The following is a 23,691-nucleotide window of genomic DNA, read 5'->3' as shown; positions in this document are numbered from 1 at the left end:
GCCTTCGGCGGGACGAGTGAATGCATTAACCCCATCGCACCCTCATCCTTCTAAGTGTATGCACATGAGATGAATGTTTGCTGTGAAACATATAAACATACCGATTATTCTGTTCTTGAGAAAAATTATTATATATTTTTCCAATTGGTTATTACTAATTGTTGTATCTGAAGACAACAAATAACAATTTAATTATACATGGATTAACATGAACGTGGTGGGACTTGTAAATTTAAACTTGGAATAAGAAAAATCTGAAAAAATAATTCATGTTCATTCTTGATTGAATAAGATAATTAAAACAACAAAACTTCGACTTGACTGGTTTAACCATCAAATGGCTGAAATGGTTATAGCGTCTCCTCTTTTGATAACATTTAGTGCTTTTGAAATACGATTCTTTGAACTAATTTGGAAACCTATGGTTGTGTGCTAATATTCATATAATTTGCCGGGACCAGTGAACGACGCGCCTCCGTATAAAATAAGCACACATCTGACCTCTTTAAAGTAAAATATTTATTAAGTGTGGCATATGTGTTTTCACTTCTGTGTTTGTCTTATTTCGAATCAATCACTCAAAAAAGCACTGACAACTTCGTCATGTATAGCGTGAAATACCCGTGCACAATATCACCAGAAACGGGTGGTGATAGTTCAGAGGGTGCGGGTTCACGTCATAGTGATAAAAGTTACGTCGTTTCTTTACGGACAGCGGGTATGTGTGGCCCCGTCGTCTGAAGCATGTGTGCAAAGATGTATCCCTTAGGTGTACCACAAACTTATGATCGTGGTTTCGAATCCAGGTTCGTCCTGATAATGTTTCTAGGTTTGTGAGAAGAATATCCGTGCTTATGGCTTTACCAAAGCGTCAGAAGTCGAAACCTGCATCACTTCCTCCCATGGTACGCTGACTATAAAAGCGACGTCAGCCCACCTCCCTCACTCACTCATTAGGGACTTCACAGATGAAGTGTTTCCTGCCGTTACAATCGGTGGGAGTCCACTTCCAATATCCCGCACGGAGGAGAACCACACATGCATTCTGACCAACTTTGCTGAAGTCGGAGTTACTCCAGTAAGTGAAGTTCCCGATAGGCTTGGCATTGGTCCACTTGAAAACACGCAGGGTGGACGAGATGTCTGATAGGCCAATCCAGATGGCGTCTCCTGAAACAGTTCAATCACATTTTGTTCAACAATGTTTCTGTGTATGAGAAGCGTTATTCATAACACTGTTGACTGGCAGTCTCTCGATCTTGGTGTTACTATCATACCATATTTTCATGGATTTTTCATAGTTTACGTCTGGTTTTAACTGTTTCTCGTATCATATCGAGGAAGTGTTGTTTCCATTGATCCCAAGATCCCAAGGGGTAACATGGTAACAGTTTCCTATTCAGTACTTGCATAAGTTATTGATGTCAGTGTTTTTTTTTACACTGCCATTTTTAAACTCTAAAACATCGAGGCTGGATCAAGACAGTCAAGATTGAAGCGATGAGCAATGCCCCACTCCTGACCATTCAATCCATCTTACTGCCTCTTACAACAAGCACCTGTTGCTTGAGACCTATTCTAACCCGGACTCCTCACATTTCACGACAATACGGAAAAACATACGTTGTCCATTTGTCAGCGAATATCTTCAGTCAAATTTGAAATCACTCCCATCGCTCACAATCTTAATATTATTATTGCAATATTGCTTATGTTATAACCTGCCCTATACAGACGGATTAATTCATCTTCTTGACGCTGTAGTAAATTACAGTTGTGTACTTACTGAACTTGTTATTCATTGCTATTCCTGCTGTCTTCACTTTTTGGAACTTAGTCTCATTATCAGTCACAATCAGCCTAGTTGTCGGAGAATGAAGGCTGCAGTTGTTCCTTGCTTCAAACCACGTGGCCACGTCCAAATGGAACTTAACACATGGACCTTCCACTTCAGACAAAAGGCTAAAACCTTCAGGGCACCAGTCCCGAACTGCCAAATTACGAGGTAAAGTTAGTGCGCTTTTAGAAACAGATAAATGATAAATCGATGATTTAGGTGATAGCTTAACGGTCTTAAAATGACATGTTATAGATGAAGTCAATAACAGTAACTTAAAAAAAATACAATGTCGCAAAATCGTTACACACAGTTTTTCCTATTAAAATGTTCCTATACATTGACCGCGACCGCTTTCTTATCACATAGCATAGATCTTTATTAATCTTTGTTGAATATATTCTCCTATTAGATTTGATACTTCAGCGAAAAGAAAAGAAATAGCAACTAGTAACCTTCGTGAAATTATTCGAAAATCATAAGCGAATTTATTATTCAAAATGTCATCATGGCCTGACGCTATGAACACACGTGCTCTTGATACAGTCGGAATCGTACAATCGACTCTTCTTTTAGCACAGATTTCTTATGAATATGGTTTTGTCTCTTTTGTTTTGCAGACCAACTTGATTTGAAACAACGAATATCCAATAAATGCGAAATAGGAGAAGTTGTATATAAATAGTTTCAAAGGTTAAACCCAATGCATAATTACTACACATAAAGAAAGACTATCTATGCTACTCAAAAGAAGTTAAAGAACACCCGATTCTTTCATATTACTATAGTTAATCTCTTATGCCACGACTATAGTACTATGAAAGAATCGGGTGATCTTTACTTATTATGAGTGGTAAAGTTCATGGATTATAAAATTCTCCTACTAAGACGCTCAAAATGTACATACAAAGATACTTTACAGTACCATAAAACCTTGTGTATTCCATGTTATTTGGTCGAGAAACTTGACTGGTATCAAACAACTGGCATCTGGTGTCCACAGCGTTGTAGAAGAACGCACGGCAGGAGCGTAGCCGTGCACATTCTGTCGTGCATTTGAGGCATGAAGCGACTGCTGTCGTCAGTATCTCGTTCTTCACACTGCTACCTACAGGTATGGCGGAGACCATATTTGTGTGGTGAATCTCGCCATTCATAGCCGTACAAGGACTGGAAGTACGAATCACATGTACGATTTAATTAATCAATCCCTGATCGGTCTGTACATCCTTAGCTGGAAGTGTATGATATGAATTCATTACCTGATCAGCGTATGTTTAGTATAGAAAACAAGGCCAAGCCCATTCTTACCTGTGGTTTTAAGGGCTGGATAATTATAAAATCTGATACAGTTGAACCCGGTCATCGCGAATGAACCGATATCTCGAACTTAAAATCCGGCACCGGCCTCCTCACTATATAAATACATTTAAATTTGACCTGTTACGACGTTAATTGTGATTAAAAAGGTAAATTGTAATATTTGCAGCAAATTGTAATAAGTTTGACGTAAATTGTAATAACAACGTAAATTGTAATAAAATTTGACGTAAATTGTAATACGCAAATTGTGATAAAAATTGACGTAAATTGTAATTATCTCAACTTGCGGTAAAATGTAATAACTTTTTACGTAAATTGTAATAACCAAATAAGTTTAGTGTCAAAGGCGTTCAATGACTAGAACCTATCCTTAGCTTGTCAGGGTTGGTACAGGGTTTATCGTACAATCGTAATTAATGTATGGGTGTGGGGGAGGATTGAGGTCGTTATCGTACATTGTTGTATAATTATATGTATATATAAACGCATTGTAATTTCATTTCTATGGTTGTCCAGAAGAGGATTAATTACTAGAATGAACTTAGTTTTCTTATTTATTTGAGAAATTTACCTTTTTATTACAATATACGTCGTAACATGGCCTGTTACGACGTAAATTGTAATAAAAAGGTAAATTGTAATACTTGCAGCAAATTGTAATAATTTTGCCGTAAATTGTAATAACAACGTAAATTGTAATAATATTTGACGTAAATTGTAATACGCAAATTGTAATAAAAATTGACGTAAATTGTAATAATCTCTACTTGCGGTAAAATGTAATAAATTCTTACGTAAATTGTAAAAACCTTACTACCGTAGTGTCCAAGACGCCAATTGACTAGAAATGATCTTTGTTAGTTGAGCTTGCGTTTCACATGTACAATTCGAGGAATACTGTGTATGATGACAAACGTACAAAACTGTTAAGTTAGGGATGGTTGTTGTAGGCTTTATCGTACAATCGTCATTAAAGGGTGGTGTCAACATCGATAAATTTAAATGACTGAAAGGTCCATCCACGGGTTCAAAATGATGGGTTACACAACCGTATATTCGACAAATAACTTAATTGTGACATATTGTTCAATACTCTTATAAGGCTATTCAAGATGTTTTTTGCATGACTTGCTTCAACAGTACGTTGACCAGTTCGACACGACTGAACGAGTGATGACGAAGGGTACAAACACAGGCCGGTCAACCAGTGTGTCGATTTGCAGTAGAAATGCTATACAAGTTGATAAGGAGTACATGATCCTTTTCTTGAAACAAACGAGGGAATTTAATCATATTTATACAATTCATTTTATTTTGACGAAGAATTCAAATACAACAAATGAGTTGACAGATCCCGTGCATACACAAATAACATCCGGGATCTTCGGATAACTCTTGTACAGTTTCAAAGAGTATACGACTTATCATAAATTTCTTGCAATCAATTGTTGAAATATATCTGCTTGTATCCAAATAGAAAGGAATTGAACATTTATAATGAAAATATGTTTGTCACTAAAGTAAATTTTCTCTTTGACCTTGAAACGTACTTGAAGATCATTAAACTCGACAATCGTTGGTGGATTGCGCCAAGAAACCTTGATACGAAATATATACGTACAATAATCCCCTGAAAATATAACCTCCTCTGAAAGATTAAGAGGATTAAAGTAGTTTGGGCTAACATCAAGCACTGTAATAACATACCCTCTTAAAATTCCAATAAAATGACTGGTGACTTACCAAAAAGGCAAATTATATTTTGCTCCGATTTTTTTTTACCTAGTTCTAATTGCCTACCCATATCACTTTTTTTCTGAAATTGAGGTAAAACTTCTAAATTTGAGACTGCAATATATGTCTTCAGAGGGTATTTCATACACTATGTGACAACTGTTTTACCCCATTTCAAATTTGGTTTCATGCTGAATCGCTCTTTTCAACTACTGCTAACACACTTTAAATGCAAGAATAGCATCCCAAACATATATTTTTATATATAAATACATTGTGTTGATAACCACGTACTTAACCTACAGAAATAACATTCCAGTGAGTTTATATATATATACAACAATGTTCGATATATCAAGTTTCAAGTTTTCACACCCCACACTAAGTCATATTTAATGACGATTGTACGATAAATGCTATGTTCGTACCGAAAAATTATATATATCGAGCTATATTCGTACCGTAAAATTATATATATAATTGTTCGGTACGAATATAGCTCGAGATACTTTTGTCATGCAGTGAGAAAACATGCATGTTTGACACACACAGTTATTATATTTGTGAACAGTAATCCTTATACAACTATTGATATGTAAAGGGACCTTGAATAGTAAACTTTGATATATACATCTTTACTTAATCCGTTACTTGTTGGGGACATGTCAAGTCAGTTGAATGTTTGCTTTTATTTGTTCACCAGTGCAAACTGCTTTTCTTTCTGATTATTATACCAATGACATAGAGCTCACATTTACTGTCATTACATACACACCTACATGCGCGCACACACACACATACATACATACATACATACATACATACATACATACATACATACATACATACGTACATGTATACACACATATAGTGTTTGTGTGGGGGTGTTTTTGTATGGGTATGTAGTGTGTGCAACACGTGTTTGTGTCTGTATCTCTGTGTGTGTGTGTGTGTGTGCGCGCGCGTGCGTGTGTATGTGTGAATGTATGTGTGTGTACGTGCGTGTGCGCGTGTGTGTGTATATGTGTGTGTGTGTGTATGTTTGTGTTTGTGTGTCTATAATGATGAGGCCCAAGTAACGCAGCAACAATATGATTTGGTTTCTTAGATATATAGTTACTAGTCTTTTCATCATAATTTTAACAAAGTTTGTCGTAATTTCATTACAGTGCTTGTTGTTTGTTGGAATTACTTTAATCCTCTTAAACCCCAAGAGGAGGTTATGCTTTCAGGGGATTATTGTCCGTCTCAAATTAGTGATAAAAAATGAAAAACGTATTATCTACGAAGAATATACTTATGTCTTCGTTGGACATACTTTTATCTACGTAGAAGATACGTTTATCTAATGTATTTGCTACATTCTAATTCGTATATCTACAGGTTTGTGTTTCTATTTTATCTTAAAAATATCTTACTTCATTTGTTACATTTTGTATAACCTTTAATTGCTCATATCAGCATTTGTGTGGGACCTCTCACAGAGTAGTGTCACTCATCTTTCACTTGGAACTATATGTAGAAGTGCAGTCATAGATCTGATACCAATGACATATAGATGTCGTATTTACTGGCATACATACATACATACATACATACATACATACATACATACATGCATGCATAAACACACACACACACGTACATACATACCTATGTGTATGTGTTTGTATGTATGTGTGTGTGTTGGTGTGTATATGTGTGTTTGTTTGTGTGTTTGTGTGTTTGTGTGTGTGTTTGTGTGTGTGTGTGTGTGTGTGTGTGTGTGTGTGTGTGTGTGTGTGTGTGTGTGTGTGTGTGTGTGTGTGTGTGTGTGTGTGTGTGTGTGTGTGTGTGTGTGTGTGTGTGTGTGTGCATATTGATGAGGGCATAGTATCGGAGATAAATATAATTTGGTTTCTTAGTTAGTCACTATTCTTTTCAGTGTAACGAGGTCACAGGTCAGGCGTGAACTCGTCAGTTGTCTAATACGGTCAAGAGTAAGATCTTCCGGACGATCACTGCACCAGAGGAATGTGGATTGTTGATGAGGTACAACGTGTTTGGAACTGGGAGTTGAACACTAAGCACTTATAGAGAAGAGCTCACCATAAAACGTTATGGACTCGCCGACGGACTTGTATGTATGTGTGTGTGTTTTTGTGTGTTTTTGTGTGTGTTTTTGTGTGTGTGTTTTGTGTGTTTTGTGTGTGTGTGTGTGTGTGTGTGTGTGTGTGTGTGTGTGTGTGTGTGTGTGTGTGTGTGTGTGTGTGTGTGTGTGTGTGTGTGTGTGCTGATGAGGGCATAGTATCGGAGATAAATATAATTTGGTTTCTTAGTTAGTCACTATTCTTTTCATTGGAATGTTAAGAAGGTATGCTATAATTTCAATATTTTATTACAGTGCTTGATGTTAGCTGGAATTATTTTAATCCTCTTAAACCCCCAGAGAAGATTATCCTCTGAGGTAATTTTTGTCCGTATATATGTCACAAATTAGTGATAACTTATGAAAAACGTAATTATCTGTTTCGAAAATTATGAACCGCATTATACGTGAGGTACCAAATTTGGTATCAAGGTTGCTTGGCGCAATCCACCAACGATTGCCGAGTTTAATGATTTTAGAATACTCTTCGTACAAGGTCAAAGAGAATATTTACGTTAGTGACAAAACCCTTTTCATTATAGATTTTCCATCCTTTCATTTCAGCAATAATTGATTGCAACAAATTTATTATACATTCTGATGCTCTTTGAAACTCAACAAGACATGCCCGAAGATACCGGATATTATTGTGTATGCTTTGAATTATGATTTCGTGCCGTTATCATGATGGATTCTGTTTTTGTTGTTGGGGCAAGGAGTTATTATCCCAGCAAAAGTTGTCAGTAAGTTGTTGTTAGATCTTCATGACATATGAAAGGAATCCAGACAGTTACATTTATTCATTTATTTCATTAAATATACTTCTTCCTATGAAAGGAAATATTTTATGTTATATTAATGATCCATATGTTAATCATACATTGCTACAAATATTGCATAAGTTAACATGGTTTGCATTTATTTATTATTATTTCTTTATCTGTGAGAAGTTCACATAGATCGAGAATACACAATATCTAATAGTATATGCAATGGAGGTAAAGAATATCCACGCCCCTCTTTCGATATTAATAAAAACATTGTATATAATGTTATGTATTAAGTATTCTCCTTTCCCATGCATGGGAAATCTATGCTGCATTTGCTGACGACTGTTTTTTTTCCTTTGACATTGCACAGGAGATCTGTCACTCATTTGTTGTATTTGAATTCTTCGTCAAAATATAATGTATAAATACGATTGAATTGTCTCGTTTGTTTCAAGGAAACGGTCATGTGCTCCTTATCAAATTAAGTAAACCTCCAATGCAAATCGACATAATTTCAGGGTCCGGTTGCACAGAGCTCTCTTCGGTAACTCGTAACTCAGTGTTATTGCAATGGATTCCTAGCTAAGCTACTATTGGATGTTAAATCAATTAACCTATTTGTCGAATAGACGTACCTAATGTAATCAATCATTTTTAACCCGAGGATGGATCTTTCAGTCATAAATTTCGATGTGTACAGTTGTTAGAGTATCATTCTAACAATACAGACATGACACAAGCTGCACGTAAAATAATTTATAAAGGTAGTCCTTGCGGGTTCACATACCTACATGTACATCGCCCAGGACATTGTCATTATTTGCTTTACATCCTCTGAGGAACGTTAAAAAATTGAAACTTTATTCAAGTTTAAATAAATTGATATTATGTATATGAACATGTATAAATCAGCTTGCACACAGACTACTGCAGAATGACATGTCATCCATTTGCTGGTTTAGTTTAGTTTAAACATATTTTATTCACAGAACAAAATGAGAATTGTATTGGGGACAAGTTCTTGCAACTTAGTAAACCCCTCTCCGCATAAAATATGTACAAATATACAGTTGCAAAATAAATAAATTTGCTTCAGTCAGTAAATGTCAGACTTTCCACATTTACACATCAATATATTTGTGTAAGTTTGTTACGGTATAATTATTCCATTGTGTATATTACTACCTACTTTACCAATTGAAATATGATTCCATTAGATTAAATATGAACAATTATGATGAAAATCGTCAATGGGATATATTACATTTAAGTACAAAACACACAGAGTATTTCTCAAATAAATAAGAAAACTAAGTTCATTCTAGTAATTAATCCTCTTCTGGACAACCATAGAAATGAAATTACAATGCGTTTATATATACAAATAATTATACAACAATGTACGATAACGACCTCAATCCTCCCCCACACCCATACTTTAATGACGATTGTACGATAAACCCTGGTCCCATCCTAACAAGGATAGGTTCTAGTCATTTAACGCCTTTGACACTAAACTCATAAGGTTATTACAATTTACGTAAAAAGTTATTACATTTTACCGCAAGTTGAGATTATTACAATTTACGTCAATTTTTATTACAATTTGCGTATTACAATTTACGTCAAATTGTATTACAATTTACGTTGTTATTACAATTTACTTCAAAATTATTACAATTTACCTTTTCATTACAATTTACGTCGTAACATGGCCGCTTATCTCGAACTCAAGTTAAAATTCATTCCATAGCACTATCTCGAACGACATCAATACAATGTACACATTAACGCTAACAATGGTTAAATCCTTAAACCGAACATTGCTTATTAAATTATTCTTAGACGAAAATAAATAAATTATTTTACTATCAAGCGAAATCCTCCAGTAGGTATTGGGGTACGAATAATTCACGAGTTCAACAGAGTGTTGTATCTTTCTACGTAGCCAATACGGTAATAATTACGATGTCATATTCTGTTTACAAACACTACTTTTGAAAAGAGATCCGTTTCCACGGGTTTCACTTCCAACAAGAGTGTCTCACGTGTTCACTCACATATCATGTTAACGTGTCTGCACAAGGCTTGATTTGGACTTCATCTAAAGTTTACCATAATGGTTTGTCTAGAAGAACTTCGCTTGCTTCTTTGACCCAGGGTCGATCGCAATACATTATGGGTCTGATCTTTCGAGTATATTTACAGATCTAAAGTTCCATGTAAGTCCTTTTATATACTAAGCGAGGAATTTGGTTATTTTTTTGCGATTGTTGGAAAGAGGAATAATGTTGTGCAATTTATCAAAAGGGTGTTACCAAGTGATGAAGAAAATAATGGGATCTATGTTGATCTATGACAGCCATTGTATGCAACCGGATACAACAAACAGCCAGATCATTTGCCAGATGCTCACCTATCTAAATTCAAAACGTGCATTACTATCGCATCCAGATTATATGGATTTAAGTGATTTATTCTCTCAACTACAATTACTCGTCGCCTATTGGATGTTAGTTATCAAGGCGAAAGTGTTCCGATGGTGACTCTTCCTTGTCCACGCTGTAAATGAATACTATCATCTCGTTTACTTAACAGTACACCGTAGTAACCTAAAACTCATTAACGTATTCCCAGCAAACATACAACCTTACCACATGTCGATGTTTAATGATTTATCTGAATTCAGACAGGCGCATCCTATACGTTTATTTTGTAACATGCCATATGTTCATCATGCATATGCTGTTTTGTACTGGCATTAGCCACCAAGGTTCATCTGTAATGTCTTTGGAACACATATAAAATGTGAAGTTTCGTATTCGTCACAACAATAAATAACGTTCAGGTTCACACAAATTCAAATAAGTGCGTGGTTGGTTGGTTTGTTGTTTTACGCCGCACTAAGCAGTATTCCAGCTATATGATGGCTTTCTGTAAATAATCGAGTCTGGACCAGACAATCCAGTTATTGATATCATGAGCATCGATCCACGCAATTGGGATCGATGACATGCATCAGCCAAGTCAGCGAGCCTGATCACCCGATCCCCTTAGTCGCCTCTTACGACAAGCATAGTTGCATTTTACGGCAAGCATGGGTTGCTGAAGACCTATTCTACCCCGGATCTTCACGGGTCCAAATAAGTGAGTGAGTGAGTATGGTTTTACGCTGCTTTTAGCAATAATTCAGTTATATCACAGCGGGGGACACCAGAAATGGGCTGCACCCATTGTATCCATGTTAGGAATCCAACCCGGGTCTTTGTCGTAAAGAGGGAACGCTTTAACCACTAGGCTACCTCACCGCTCCAAAAATGACAGTCTCTGCAGTGATCTGCCGAATATGGCATAAAAGACAATAGAGTGATAAAGGAAAATGAATGTATCACTGAAACGCAGTATATTCTGCTCTAACGGTAGCACCCACCACTCATACAATTTTGATTAAAACAGTTAAAAGTTCCAGTAGTTGTGGAAACACAAATGACCATGTGAAGGTCATATTCTAGTATACGTGTAGTATATAGCTTCGGGTTGACAAGGGGCCTGGTCACATTTAGTAACAAAGGCATTTTTCGAACAAAGTGTCTTGTCCAAGAAGGCTAACACAACATGTAAGCTGTGGTTTCCCTTTCGTGGGCGCCTGGTGTCGTCGCTGGTTTGCAGTGGTCAATGCGTGTAGTTTTTGCTGCTGTTTTACCTTTTGCTCCCAGTGGAATCTGGGCCCCGTTCCACAAAGCGATCTTAGCACTAAGGTGATCGTAAGTCCCATACTCTAACATAGGTTTACGATCATCGTAGCGCTAAGATCGCTTTGAGGAACGGGGCCCTGTTTCGGGAGATAATCCAGACTGGTTGTTCTCCTGAGTTTTCTACTCAGCGTGGGACAGGCTCAAAGCCAAAGATATGCTCAGGAGTCAATCTACCAAAGAGGTCCACCTACTCTCCGCGACCACCTCATTATGAAGGACGTATTTACATCGTGGTATTGTTTCCGAAACACGCACAACCATAGTGTTGCACTAAACGAACATGAAGAAAGTCTTACCTAAGAATATGAAGAAATAACACGAGGGCGAGAGGATGGAACATGGTCAACTCCTGTCTGAAGACACAGTATTGTCTCATTTAGGACTCTGATATTATTGGTATGTTTGGTAAAGTGTCAATAGGAACCAAATAATCAATCGAAGCTGAGTACAAACAGCACACTTATCTAAACGCTCACAGCAATATGTTTAGAAGAAAAAGGGATTTTGTAATTATCTCCGGTGAATGAGGTTTGTTTGTTAAAGTTTCTTTCGCGGAAATACCAAAGTACATATTGACTGTTTATTCTCTCCAGGCATATATTTTATTCATCAGATAGACAAATATTAAACCTTCAGAAGAGAATGTGTGTACGCTTATATTTTGACGCCAAGTAAAGGAAGTGCCATTTTCTCTTTGTGAGGCGATTTCTATGCATTCGATCATTGCATGTCGTACGCATAAAGTGCATTAACGAACGAGACAGCATGACACTTATAATGAATAGTACAGTCGATAATGGGTACATACATCTTGAACGTGCACACAATGAACAATGAACAACGATGATTATGTTGTGCTTGATATTTACTTAAAAAGAGAGTTAATGTATTTGAACACGCATTTTGTTTGTCGAGTATATCTGGCAAGTTGTTTACAATGCCATGCATGAGAACACACTAAGCCTGACATTTGTATGAATCATCTTCATATTACCCGTCAATGTTTATAACCCTAGTAGTAGCAAACAAAGCCTGATAAAAAAAACTTTATAGCTGACAGTACATGTTCATTTTGTAAACGAAAGATTACTCAATCTCATGCACGGTCACCGTGGGTGAGTGAGTGAGTTGGGGTTAACGCCGATTTTAACAGTATTCCGGTTATATCACGGCGAGCCAGCTTAATGTGGGAGGAAAGTGATGCAGGTCTCAGATGTGATGTTTACCACTTCGGTGAAACCCAGGAGCACGCGTTTAGTGCTAACAAAAAAAAAGAAACATAATCGGGGCGAACCGGGATTCGAACCCACAATCCTAGGTTTCTGGTGTGCCCAAGGGACGCAACTCTGCACAGCGAATCGCGGCGCCTTAGACGACTGGGCCACCCGTGCCCCCTCACGAACGTCATGAACGGATTCACTCTTTGTCGTGATGTTATGTGAAACATTTTGTTTTTAATTCCATATATTGTTTGATAGGCGTGTCATATTTGACGGATAATAAAGTTTATGGACCTCTTTACAACCTCTTCATTATACTGTTGTTGTCCATCAACGTTTGTCTACTTCGTAACTCCATAGAATGTCTCCAGACAATAGGCAGAAAATTACATTCTTTATGAACTGGTTCGAATCCCGCTGGTGCCACACGTTTTTCATCAGGTTATCGCATAATCAAATTCATTTTTTTTTTAAAAAGAGAATCTAAAATCTACATTATCTAAAATTGAGTCACCTCATGTCTGATATTCAGTGCTTAAGGGACAGTGTGTTTCTTTCAACTGCTAGTATATATGACTGATTAAGGGGAATTCCATAAACACACTGTCGCCTTACAGTGAGTGAGTGAGTGAGTGAGTGAGTTGGGTTTAACGCCGCTGTTAACAGTATTCCAGTTATATCGCTGCGTGTCAGCTTAATGTGGGAGGAAAGCCCGAAGTGATGCAGGTCTCAGACGTTTACCACTTCGGTGAAACCCACCAGCACGGGTATGGTGCTGACAAACCTAGAAACATAATCGGGGCGAACCGGGATTCGAACCCACAATCATAAGTTTCTGGCGTGCCCAAGGGACGCAACTCTTCACAGCAAATCGCGGCGCCTTAGAGTGGGCCACCCGTGCCCCCCTTACAGTCAGTACCGGATGCAATAGTAGTAGATGATATCGTTAAGGAAAGGCTTTTGCCGCTTCCATTTGTCTTATGGTGGTACATCTAGGGTTGCATATATGCTTGCAGCTATAAACACAAGGTCTACATTGCCTTAACACCTAAGATAATCGCATTTGTGTTAAATATATATGCATTTCTGTGTTTGACGTGTATTCTGTGTTCTTCGCCATCAGGTATTATCATTTATAAATATTAATGGTCGGTATTGTTTCAAAATATAATGGTGGGTGTACCTGGAGAACTTGTATAAACAAAACAAGAACGAATAGACCCCAGGACCTGAATACATGAGTATGTAAGGTAAATAAACGTTATCATACCTCCTCTCTGTGGTAAATGGAACAAAGAATCTTTTTTCATTTGATAAATTTCTTCTCATGAATTTGAAAATGAGGAAAAGTTAAGGCCACTATCACATCATGTAAGATGTTGGGAACGACATTTCCATGAAAATTATATAAGGTACGAGTAGGCGCTGGTCCGATGTTCGGGGCTGAGGCACGTTAATTTGATGACATTAAGATAGAATAGCATAAATAAGGGATATTTTGCTGTCATATATTTGTTTATTTCATGTTGCTTGATAGTATTTGGAAGGGGTCTGACACATGTCCAATATGTTCAAAAATGCTTTTGAAGATGATTTAGGAGAATAGTAATTTTGACAAACACTCGGGTAGAATGAACAGGCTACCGAAGAATGTTTAACTAGGCTATTGAGAACCGGTCTTTGTACTTTAATACATACATGAGTAGTTAGTATCAGGTATTTCACTATATTACTTTGAAGGCTACTTTGAAAAATATTTCAGTTATAGCACTACTGTTTATAGCCGTTCACTTGTATGTCATTCTGATTTTACTGAGCAAGTGTCTGAGTTTGGGTTTTGTCCTTGCGAGTTTCGTAAAACCAGTATGACACGCGTTTTGAATAAGATGAATAATGAAAGGTTCAGACAATCTCCGTTGTTACACACATGTAGTTGCAGTCCATTGGCATTAGTGAACATTATCAGACTATGATTATTACAGTGCACAGGAATTTCCGGAGGGAAGGCTTTCGCCTAGACCTTTCTGAGAAAAGGGGCATTTGCCTTATTCGTATAAGCCTCTCGCAATATGTTTATAATAGTAATCATATGTTGTAGTAAAGTTCAAGGAAAACATGACTAATGACTTACACGTGCTGCACAGCGATATAGTGAAATAACAATCAATTAGACAATATCAATCTTTAAAACACCATTAATGACTGGTTGGCAGTGACAGTTGACTTAACCTTCAGCATCGTTAAAACGCATTAGAGGCACCGCACAGGACATTCTTATTTTATTAAAACTATTCTGTTGTTTCTTTGTGAAATTATGTTAAGTCTGTTCATTAAAATTTAATACATTTGAATCAATTTCAATATGGTTTGATCATTTCTTCGGAATTGCAAATATTACATAATGAGCTGTTAACTCTTAAATTACGAGTTGAACGATATTGACCATTTCATATTTTATTTGGAACCGAGGCTTTTGAACGTGAAAATGGACGTGTGTAATCCAGGTTACTTTTACATTAAAATAAATATATTATCCATTCCGTGATTATATACATTGATATTTGCATTTTTATTCACATGTGTCCGTCGTGTAAACTTCAAAATGTGATAAGTCATTCGAAACAGGTAGCCTAGCTATAATCATTTCCATGCCACCAGGGTCCGTTATCATTTAATTCTCTAGAAACAAATTCTAAATGAGTTCTGTTAATGTGATAAGATGAATGATATTATAGAAACGTTGATAGTGCTCTTACTGTTTACTATAAAAGCGACAAAATTCAATCAATTGTTTTAAGAAATCGTTTGTACGATTCCGACCATAGCATGATCATGTGTTTATAATCATAATCGAATAGGATGCTACCAGATATTTGCAAAAATATGAGCTTGCACTCGTCACAACCGAAAGTCAGCCACAAAGTCTCTGCCTTGTTCACCACAATGACATGTTGGGCGATACGAAATAGACGATACTAAAAGCAGTCGACATAAACATATTGATAACGCATTGTACAAGTACATTTACTTCCTTTTACTCTCACTGATTTTCATTTTCAAAGGCCAGAAATAATTTGGTCAGAACAATTGGCAACAATGTTATATGTGATAATCAATTTGTATCAATGTCCATTAAATGTTAAAAGGAAGTATTTAATTCGACATATCCCACCCATGTCATTATATATGGTTATTAACTATGCTATAATAGGGAATATACAATAATAAGGTTGTACCAACATTAGCCATATGCAATATGTATTTAATGGTCAGCTTTATGCACTGAGGAAGCTGATGACAAGGAAAACTTTCAGGAATCTTTCCGAGAATCACTTGTACGTGTGCACAATCATTCAGGGAACGTGAACCGCCGTGATATATATACATGTAGTTGTGTGATGCATCCGAAACTCAACATTCATTTGTACAAAGATCCATAGAAATAACGTAATTCTTAACTTACGAATAAGTGTTATATATCTGGGGGAATTAAATTGAATTACAGCATAAAATTTTGTGCATGTAGTTTTGAATTAAATCTGATACAACAACATATATACCGTTCGTCATTCTGTACTCAAATACATCTACTTTTTACAGACACCACATGGTCTAAATTAACCACACTAAAAAGTCTTATCACCCGATGGTTCATTTTTGCGAGATTACACAATTTTCTTTGAATCAGGACCCTTGAATACATATCTTTACGTCCTTATTTCGTAATAGTTTTCACCCGTGGGGATAACGGGTAAGCATATAGGTTGGTCCCCAGCAACACATACTGGCTGTCAGTATCTGTGACTGTCATTGTACTTGATTATCTACAGCCCGCTGTTATAGAGCTAGAACAAACCCAAACCAATCTATAACAGCACGCTACTTAATTTCATATAACCGCTGTGCATTGTAACATAAACCAGATTATAGTAATTATTAACAGTATGGACATATGACCAGGATGTATCGTCATGGGAACAGTTTCACCTTGATAACTTATGCCCATTCGGCGAAAAGTATAAAATATTCTATTGGCATCTCATTTCCATCAAAACTGTCGACGTCATATTCGGTTCCTTTCATATTACACAAGGAGGTGGCCCAAATCGAAACGCATTTCACTGACATGGACGTTTAAGTCCCTTTGACGACCGAACTTAACTAGCTATATCTTGACCTTGTCAGAAAAAGAGAAGCTAAAACAACAAACTAGGAAGCTTTTCTTTACCTATTTGGGCCTTACTCTTAGGACCGCCTCCGTGGTCTTGTGGTAGAGCGTCCGCCCGGAGAGTGGAAGGTCCGGGGTTCGATCCCCGGCTGCGTCATACCAAAAGACTTTAAAAGATGGTACTTGTTGTTACCCTGTCTGGCGCTCAGCATTGAGGGGCTAAAACAAGGACTGGTCGGCTCGGAGTCAGTATACTGTGTCTGAGTGGGGTATTCATGTTAAACTGCGGCATGGTATCTCAGTGAGCTAGCACTATAAATCGGCATCAGTCCAGACTAGTACAAGCAGCCACACACGTGCATGCACGTCGCTATATAAGTGCAATAATCTTGGACGCGACGTTAAACCGAATTTCACCTCACCTCACCATACTCTTAGACATGAATTCTTATTCCGATGAAGGGTCAAGACGTAGTCATGAAACATCAATATTACAAACAATATTGAAGTTGGTTCCCATAAAAGTCGCATGCCTTCATGTCATCAACGACGTTTGTAAAAACTACAAATAATAATCACGAATCGTCCCTAGCAAGGATGTTGTTTGTGATGATCAATGTAGAGTGAGTGAATATGTTTTTACGCCGCTTTCAGCAATATTCCAGAAATATCACGGCGGGGGACACCAGAAATGGGCTTCACACATTGTACCCATGTCGGGAATCGAACCCGGGTCTTCGGCGTTACGAGCGAACGCTTTAACCACTAGGCTACCCGACCGCCCCGGATCCATTTAGACGACTTTGTGATTAAAATGTTAATCTCTCAACGACCTTTGTTACACAATGTTGTAACTTCATAATGTTATGTGGTAATGACATAGATAATAATGGCATGTTCAGTTCAGCAGAATGTTACGATTGAAATTATACTTTGTGATTGACTTTTTATCAATCGTATGTCTCTGTTGTGTTGTTGATTCAACACAGCGACTTTGAGTAGGTTGGTGGTACAGTAGCCTTCCTGGAACCTGGTGACACCCAGTGATCTAGTTGAACTAGGTAGTTTTTTCAGGCTTCGTTGTGCCCTGAATAAGTGAACTTGTACCGGAACCGACCAATGACAGTTTCTCATTAGGCGCAATATTTTCTTACGCGGTCTTCTCTTATTTACTGTGCCGAATTTTCAGAGGAATTAATCGCAAAGTTTTGATATGTAAAACCTGTTGTCGCAATGCTCAAGTGGCTGTGCTGTGTTACTTTCTTGCAGTTTGTCACCCTTGGCGAAGCAAGTACGAGTAAGTACATTCTTAAATCAACATAATCTTGATGTTTTACTTTCCCGGCCTATTACCTCTTTAAGGTTAATATGTAGTGGTTTTCCTCTAGGTTAAATCAAGATAAGTCAAAAGCCACCTCACACAGTTAGAAAAGAAAACAATTATTTAACTGAATATTTGGAACTGTACTAACAAGTGTAATATTGTGGATTATTTCAATGACTATTTTCAAATTAAATGCTTCGTAGTCAAATAAATCTTTGTATTAATTCCAGTTTGCAAAAGAGACACATCTAAAAATCATACCCTTGTCTCAACATATGCATGATGACGTTTGTCTCCCAGTGTCTTGAATATGACTGGAATCAATATCGTTTCGATAATATCCATTTCAGACTGCACAGCACCCTGTACAAAATGCATTCCAGGAACTTGTATTGGTGAGTATCTTGTGAATAATTTCGAATAATGACATATTGCATTGATTGAATAACTGGTTCACAAACATAGTAACCTTCTCGTTGTCTGAATAACAACCATTGAATCTTGCATTGCAGAAAAACAAAAATAATCGATGAAAAAAACAATCACCGTCTCTATTTTCAGAGGAATGGCCCATTATTGCTGCAAGTGCGGTCTTTGTGCCGAGTTTTGTTATTGCTGTGATTATAATCTGTGGGATCTGTGGGAGAAGGTATGTGAAACATTATGGGGAAAATTGAAGAGAGTGTTATCAGTTTTTAAGTTGATAATAGTAGAATATTGACACAAGCGGATTCATTATATATTCTCCAAAATAGGAAGTGTGTTCATATAATCACTTCGTCTGATCATCTTATTCTTGAAAGCAAGGTTTCTGATATGATATATTTCATTTTAGAAACTATATAGAAATTATTAATTAGCTTACCATTTAAACATCTTTCCATAGAATGATTTTACCATTGACGTAGCATGGTTCTATCATAACAAGAACACTAATGCTTCTCAAATAAACTGAGAATCGTGTTTTCCTTCATATTTTTTCATGTAGGAGTATTACTAAACAACCTAATAGTAGGTAAGACACGTTTCAGCGTAATAGTATTACTAAATAGTACATATTATAATATCTATGTAGTAGAAGTAATTGCTTTCTGCAGCAATAAATGTATTCATTATACTACACATATCTTCATAGTAGTTATCATCTTGACGACGGAGCCCATTTTCCAAACTTTCCAAACAAGGCTGGAATTTCTGAGTTGTATTTTGGCTGGCCAAACGAGTCTATGCATGGTCCAAACAAAATCGCGTTTTGAACAGTAAAACATGTGTACCGTCAACTGGGCGTTGACAGATATTTCCCAAGTCGTTTAATGTTTCTAATGAAAGTACAATGTAATTACGTGATCCGGTGCACCCCTCGCGAGGTACGACCCGTTTTATTACAATACAGATCGTGATGGTGGATCAGATCGTCTTGACTGGGAACCGCCATTTTTTCAAGTTATGAGAGGTGGAATTTGACTGATCAATAGAAGGGATATAGAAGGGACAAAACTCGCAATATCTCCTAGCGGCGCTACAATCGAGAACGAAATTCCAACCTAGTTCGGCAAGGGTGGAAACTGGACAAGAAACTATAATAAGTCAACTCCCTTGCTTCGAGAACATGAGGGGCGGTCGGGTAGCCTAGTGGTTAAAGCGTTCGCCAAAAACCCGGGTTCGATTCCGGACATGGGTACAATGTGTGAAGCCCATTTCTGGTGCCCCCCCCCCCCCCCCCCCCGTGATATAGTTGGAATATTGCTAAAAGCGGCGTTAAACCATACTCACTCACTCACTCACTCGAGAACATGAGCAGTTATTCAATGCTTAATTTATAGATCTTGATCTTTTGTGCAGCCGTTTCGTAAACTAATGCGCACTTTGTGGTTAAAGCATGAAACTTGGCACAGTTGTAGGTGATGACATTCCCAATATTTTCAGATATGGGGTCACCCGAAATTTCCATATTTTGTCCTCAAGAAGCGTCCTCTGAGGGATGTGTGTGTGTTGTGGGGTCGGGGGAGGAGGGTGGGTGGGTGCAGAGCAAAGTGTGACTGGCACATTTGATGCTCACATTTAATTGTCCCCAGCCAAGCAAACCAGTAGCCATTTACTGCACATTTCAATGAATGCAAATTTGTTCTTTAAAATTATGTTGTTGTCATTGTATTCACCATATGAGTATAACATATTGGTATAGTTAATTGACCTCAATGAAACAAGATATGCTGAAGAAGAAAGAAATGCATATTTCTTTCATGTTTTCGCTCTTTAGATTTCATAAATAGAGATAAATAGTATGATTATGATAAAACTATTTACTTTACAGATGTAGTGTTGGGTAAATACATTCCAGCATGTTATACCAGAATTTTATTCCTCCATGGCGGCCATATTGAACTTTTTTGTGTGGCCGCACATCTGAAAATATTTGGAATGTAAACATTTTAAACTGTGCCAAATGTTATGCTTTTGTAACAAAGTGCACAGTTGACCCTCATGTGTCACGAAATAGCTGCGCTTCAGATCAAAATGTAAAATGACGTTGACTGTATAAACATAACTATTTAATAATTAATAAACTGAGAAACTAAATGTTGTGTAATGCTATATTGTTTGTGTGTATATTTTCGCTCAGACAATCCACAGCAAGACCCAGGAATCATGGTGGTCCGACAGGAACCTTGCCTCCAGCGAGGTCAGCAGTGCCTGCTATGTCGGTGAACGTCACTGTAGCAGAAAACGTACACTATGGATCTTCTACACCAGCCATGAAGGCCCCTGCTGTACCAGCGTCACGAGATGCAACTTTGTACAGGGATGCGTCGATGAATCAAGAATATTGCACGATGGAAACCCATACTACTCGGAAGACTTCACATGTTAATTCACAGTATGAAGAACTAAAATTTGATTGAGTGAATAATGTTAAACGCCGCAGTAACCAATTCTCCATTCTGGACCAGACAAACCATTAGTTGATATCATAAGTTCCATTGGGTGCGGCTTTTACGTTATTAACTACGTCACCGAGACTGATCACTCGATCCAGTGATTAGTGTTCTCATTACTTACAAATAAAGTACATTATACATATACAACGGGGACATTGGGTACATTGATCGTAATTTGACATCGAAATTGTGTGGGTTTGTTTGTACAAAGGAATAGGCCTTGATCCGAGTACTCACAATGTGAAACATTTGTAGCAACCCCATTATTTGTAGATCTGACGGCGTCATGTTCAATTTGGAACAGAACTGATACAGCCACATATACTTTGAGTAGTGTGTTTATGAACTTTGTAAACAATACTTGTACATCATTTGTTCAAAATGCCTTTCGACAATTATTATTAAGAAGCGAATTTTCTACAAACTTTAGTTTTTTTCATTTATGCGGATGCTAAATCTGTTGTTTCAAACAGATGAGGTTGTAGTGATTTGAACCCTCTGATTGAGCAGTCAGAATCGAATAAAATCCTATGTGATGTTAGAATTCATTGTAATTTTGAATCATCATTATTTCAATTTATATAAAGCTGTTTGCAATTACTGGTCATTGATACAGCTCTGCGGATCATTTGAGGTCACCAGATGATTATAGCACTTGTTTCTGTTATGCTTATGGTTGTCCATGTTGTGCTTACCCGAATGTAATATTTGTCACATGCCTATATTTGTTAATTAACACAATGCATATGCGTTTCAAAGATTTTACTTAAATGCAATTTGCATTTCTTATATTATCAATGTCAAGGACATATCGTACATGTACGTCCCTAGAGTACATGACCAGTCGTAAAACAGAAATTGTTTATGTTCATAGTTATTTGTAAGACGTCAACAAGTACGTTATGTGTAACTTTTTACATTGTAATTGTCTCCTAACAAGTTGGCGTTAATCATAAACATATCTAGTGACAAAACTAACGTTAAATTCAGTATTTCACTCTTCAAGACGTTGTAAACTGTTTGCATTGGCAATAAGTAAAACACGTATACATGAATTGTCACTTTTATGAAAAGTTGGTAAACTTTCAAGCAATATCTTTGACAAACGTACAAAAACTTATAATACCCAGATTTGTTTATTCTTCTTATATTTTGTAAATGCTGATGTGTAATGTGCTTTGAAAATCAAACGAGTGTAATTTTTGACAGGAATAAGTTTAAGGAGAGCATTCCACCATCCGTATCATTATGTTCAAACATGAAGCTTCCACAAATGTGCTGTTTCAAACACATTTATTGATTAAGCTATCATGTACACTTTTGACGCGTCATGTATTTAACTTTGGGAAAAGAAAACTAAATAAGGAATCACCATAACATATTATTGTCGCTGATAATGATAAATCTTGTCCACTTTTATGTTCGGCGCACGGGTCATGATAGTTGAGAATACAATGAAACTGCTGAGGATATTACGACTACATGAAAACAACTGGCTAGTCGCCAATATTTGTCAAGCACTGTTCTCGTATGTTAACGTTCTGGTTAATATTGACCCTTTTTCAATTCAGCGTTGTAGGTTTTTACACTTTCCTAACTTCTGTTAACTTTCACATGAATAAAGAAGTAAAACAAAACATTACAATGCATGGTTTCCTTTCGTATCTGTATATTTAGTTTCAGGTGTAGTGAAAAGATTTCTCTGTAATTATACTTGAGACGTTGCAATTAGCCCCTAATCAAATAGACCGCCTCCGTGGTCTAGAGGTAGAGCGTCCTCCCGGAGAGCGCAAGGTCCGGGGTTCGATCCCCGGGCGCGTCATACCAAAAGACGTTTAAAGATGGTGCATGTTGTTACCCTGTCTGGCGCTCGGCATTAGGGGGCTAAAACAAGGACTGGTCGGCTCGGAGTCAGTATACTGTGTCTGAGTGGGGTATTCATGTTAAACTGCGGCATGGTATCTCAGTGAGTTAGCACTATACATCGGCATCAGTCCGGACTAGTACAAGCATAACACAAACACACACACGTACATACACGTCGCTATATAAGTGCAATAATCGCCTCACCTCCTAATTAAATATAAGGAAATTCCTACAAGGAACTCTTTCACTTGTTGGTGATTCATTGCTGACGAAATAGGCAACAGTCCCGAGATAGTATTCATATCGACTTTTGCAATACATCCTCATGGAAATATATCTTTTCGATTAGCATAATCCGTATTGGTAAAATATTCAGTCCCGTGTATGACAAAACATAGCACATTATGTTGTGGACAAACATCTGCCACCTCTTTTGTAGTTAGTGAGTGAGGTGCGGTCAATACAGGTGTTAACAGTATTCCAGTTTTCTCACGACGTGTCAGCGTCATGTGTGTAGCCTCGTGGTTAAAGCGTTCGCTCGTCACGCCGAAGACCCGGGTTCGATTCCCGACATGGGTACAATGAGTGAAGCCCATTTCTGGTGTCCCCCGCCGTGATATTGCTGGA

General features: G+C 37.3%; 2 protein-coding genes across 2 annotated transcripts; one reads left to right on the top strand and one right to left on the bottom strand.

Moving 5' to 3' along the window:
- Positions 1-536: 536 nt before the first annotated feature.
- On the bottom strand, positions 537-11,964 carry LOC124136260. Its single transcript, XM_046502133.2, has 4 exons — positions 11,844-11,964; positions 2,763-3,007; positions 1,787-1,990; positions 537-1,170 (listed from the first exon to the last, which is right to left on the bottom strand). The coding sequence occupies exons 1-4, from the start codon at positions 11,921-11,923 to the stop codon at positions 947-949; spliced, it is 753 nt and encodes a 250-aa protein (XP_046358089.2). The 5' UTR covers positions 11,924-11,964; the 3' UTR covers positions 537-946.
- Positions 11,965-17,933: 5,969 nt separating this feature from the next.
- On the top strand, positions 17,934-22,771 carry LOC124136261. The gene is made up of 4 exons (XM_048399226.1): positions 17,934-18,232; positions 18,610-18,654; positions 18,821-18,908; positions 20,883-22,771. Exons 1-4 carry the CDS (start codon positions 18,169-18,171, stop codon positions 21,160-21,162), a joined length of 477 nt encoding a protein of 158 aa, XP_048255183.1. The 5' UTR covers positions 17,934-18,168; the 3' UTR covers positions 21,163-22,771.
- Positions 22,772-23,691: the final 920 nt, after the last annotated feature.

Source organism: Haliotis rufescens, unplaced genomic scaffold, assembly GCF_023055435.1.
Source record: "Haliotis rufescens isolate VD_foot unplaced genomic scaffold, xgHalRufe1.0.p SCAF_2, whole genome shotgun sequence".
NCBI lineage: Eukaryota > Metazoa > Mollusca > Gastropoda > Lepetellida > Haliotidae > Haliotis > Haliotis rufescens.
Note: the sequence above shows the minus strand (reverse complement) of the source record. Positions and strands in the feature narration are given on the sequence as shown.

Excerpts from the sequence above, each read along its gene's own strand:
- LOC124136260 (XM_046502133.2), bottom strand. The coding sequence starts at position 11,923 with ATGAGACAATACTGTGTCTTCAGACAGGAGTTGACCATGTTCCATCCT. Across the intron at positions 3,008-11,843 it reads TTATTTCTTCATATTCTTAG|TCCTTGTACGGCTATGAATG; the intron begins GTAAGACTTTCT and ends TCGTACTTCCAG. Across the intron at positions 1,991-2,762 it reads GGAATACACAAGGTTTTATG|TTCGGGACTGGTGCCCTGAA; the intron begins GTACTGTAAAGT and ends GTAATTTGGCAG.
- LOC124136261 (XM_048399226.1), top strand. The coding sequence starts at position 18,169 with ATGCTCAAGTGGCTGTGCTGTGTTACTTTCTTGCAGTTTGTCACCCTT. Across the intron at positions 18,655-18,820 it reads CATTCCAGGAACTTGTATTG|AGGAATGGCCCATTATTGCT; the intron begins GTGAGTATCTTG and ends CTCTATTTTCAG. Across the intron at positions 18,909-20,882 it reads TGTGGGATCTGTGGGAGAAG|ACAATCCACAGCAAGACCCA; the intron begins GTATGTGAAACA and ends ATTTTCGCTCAG.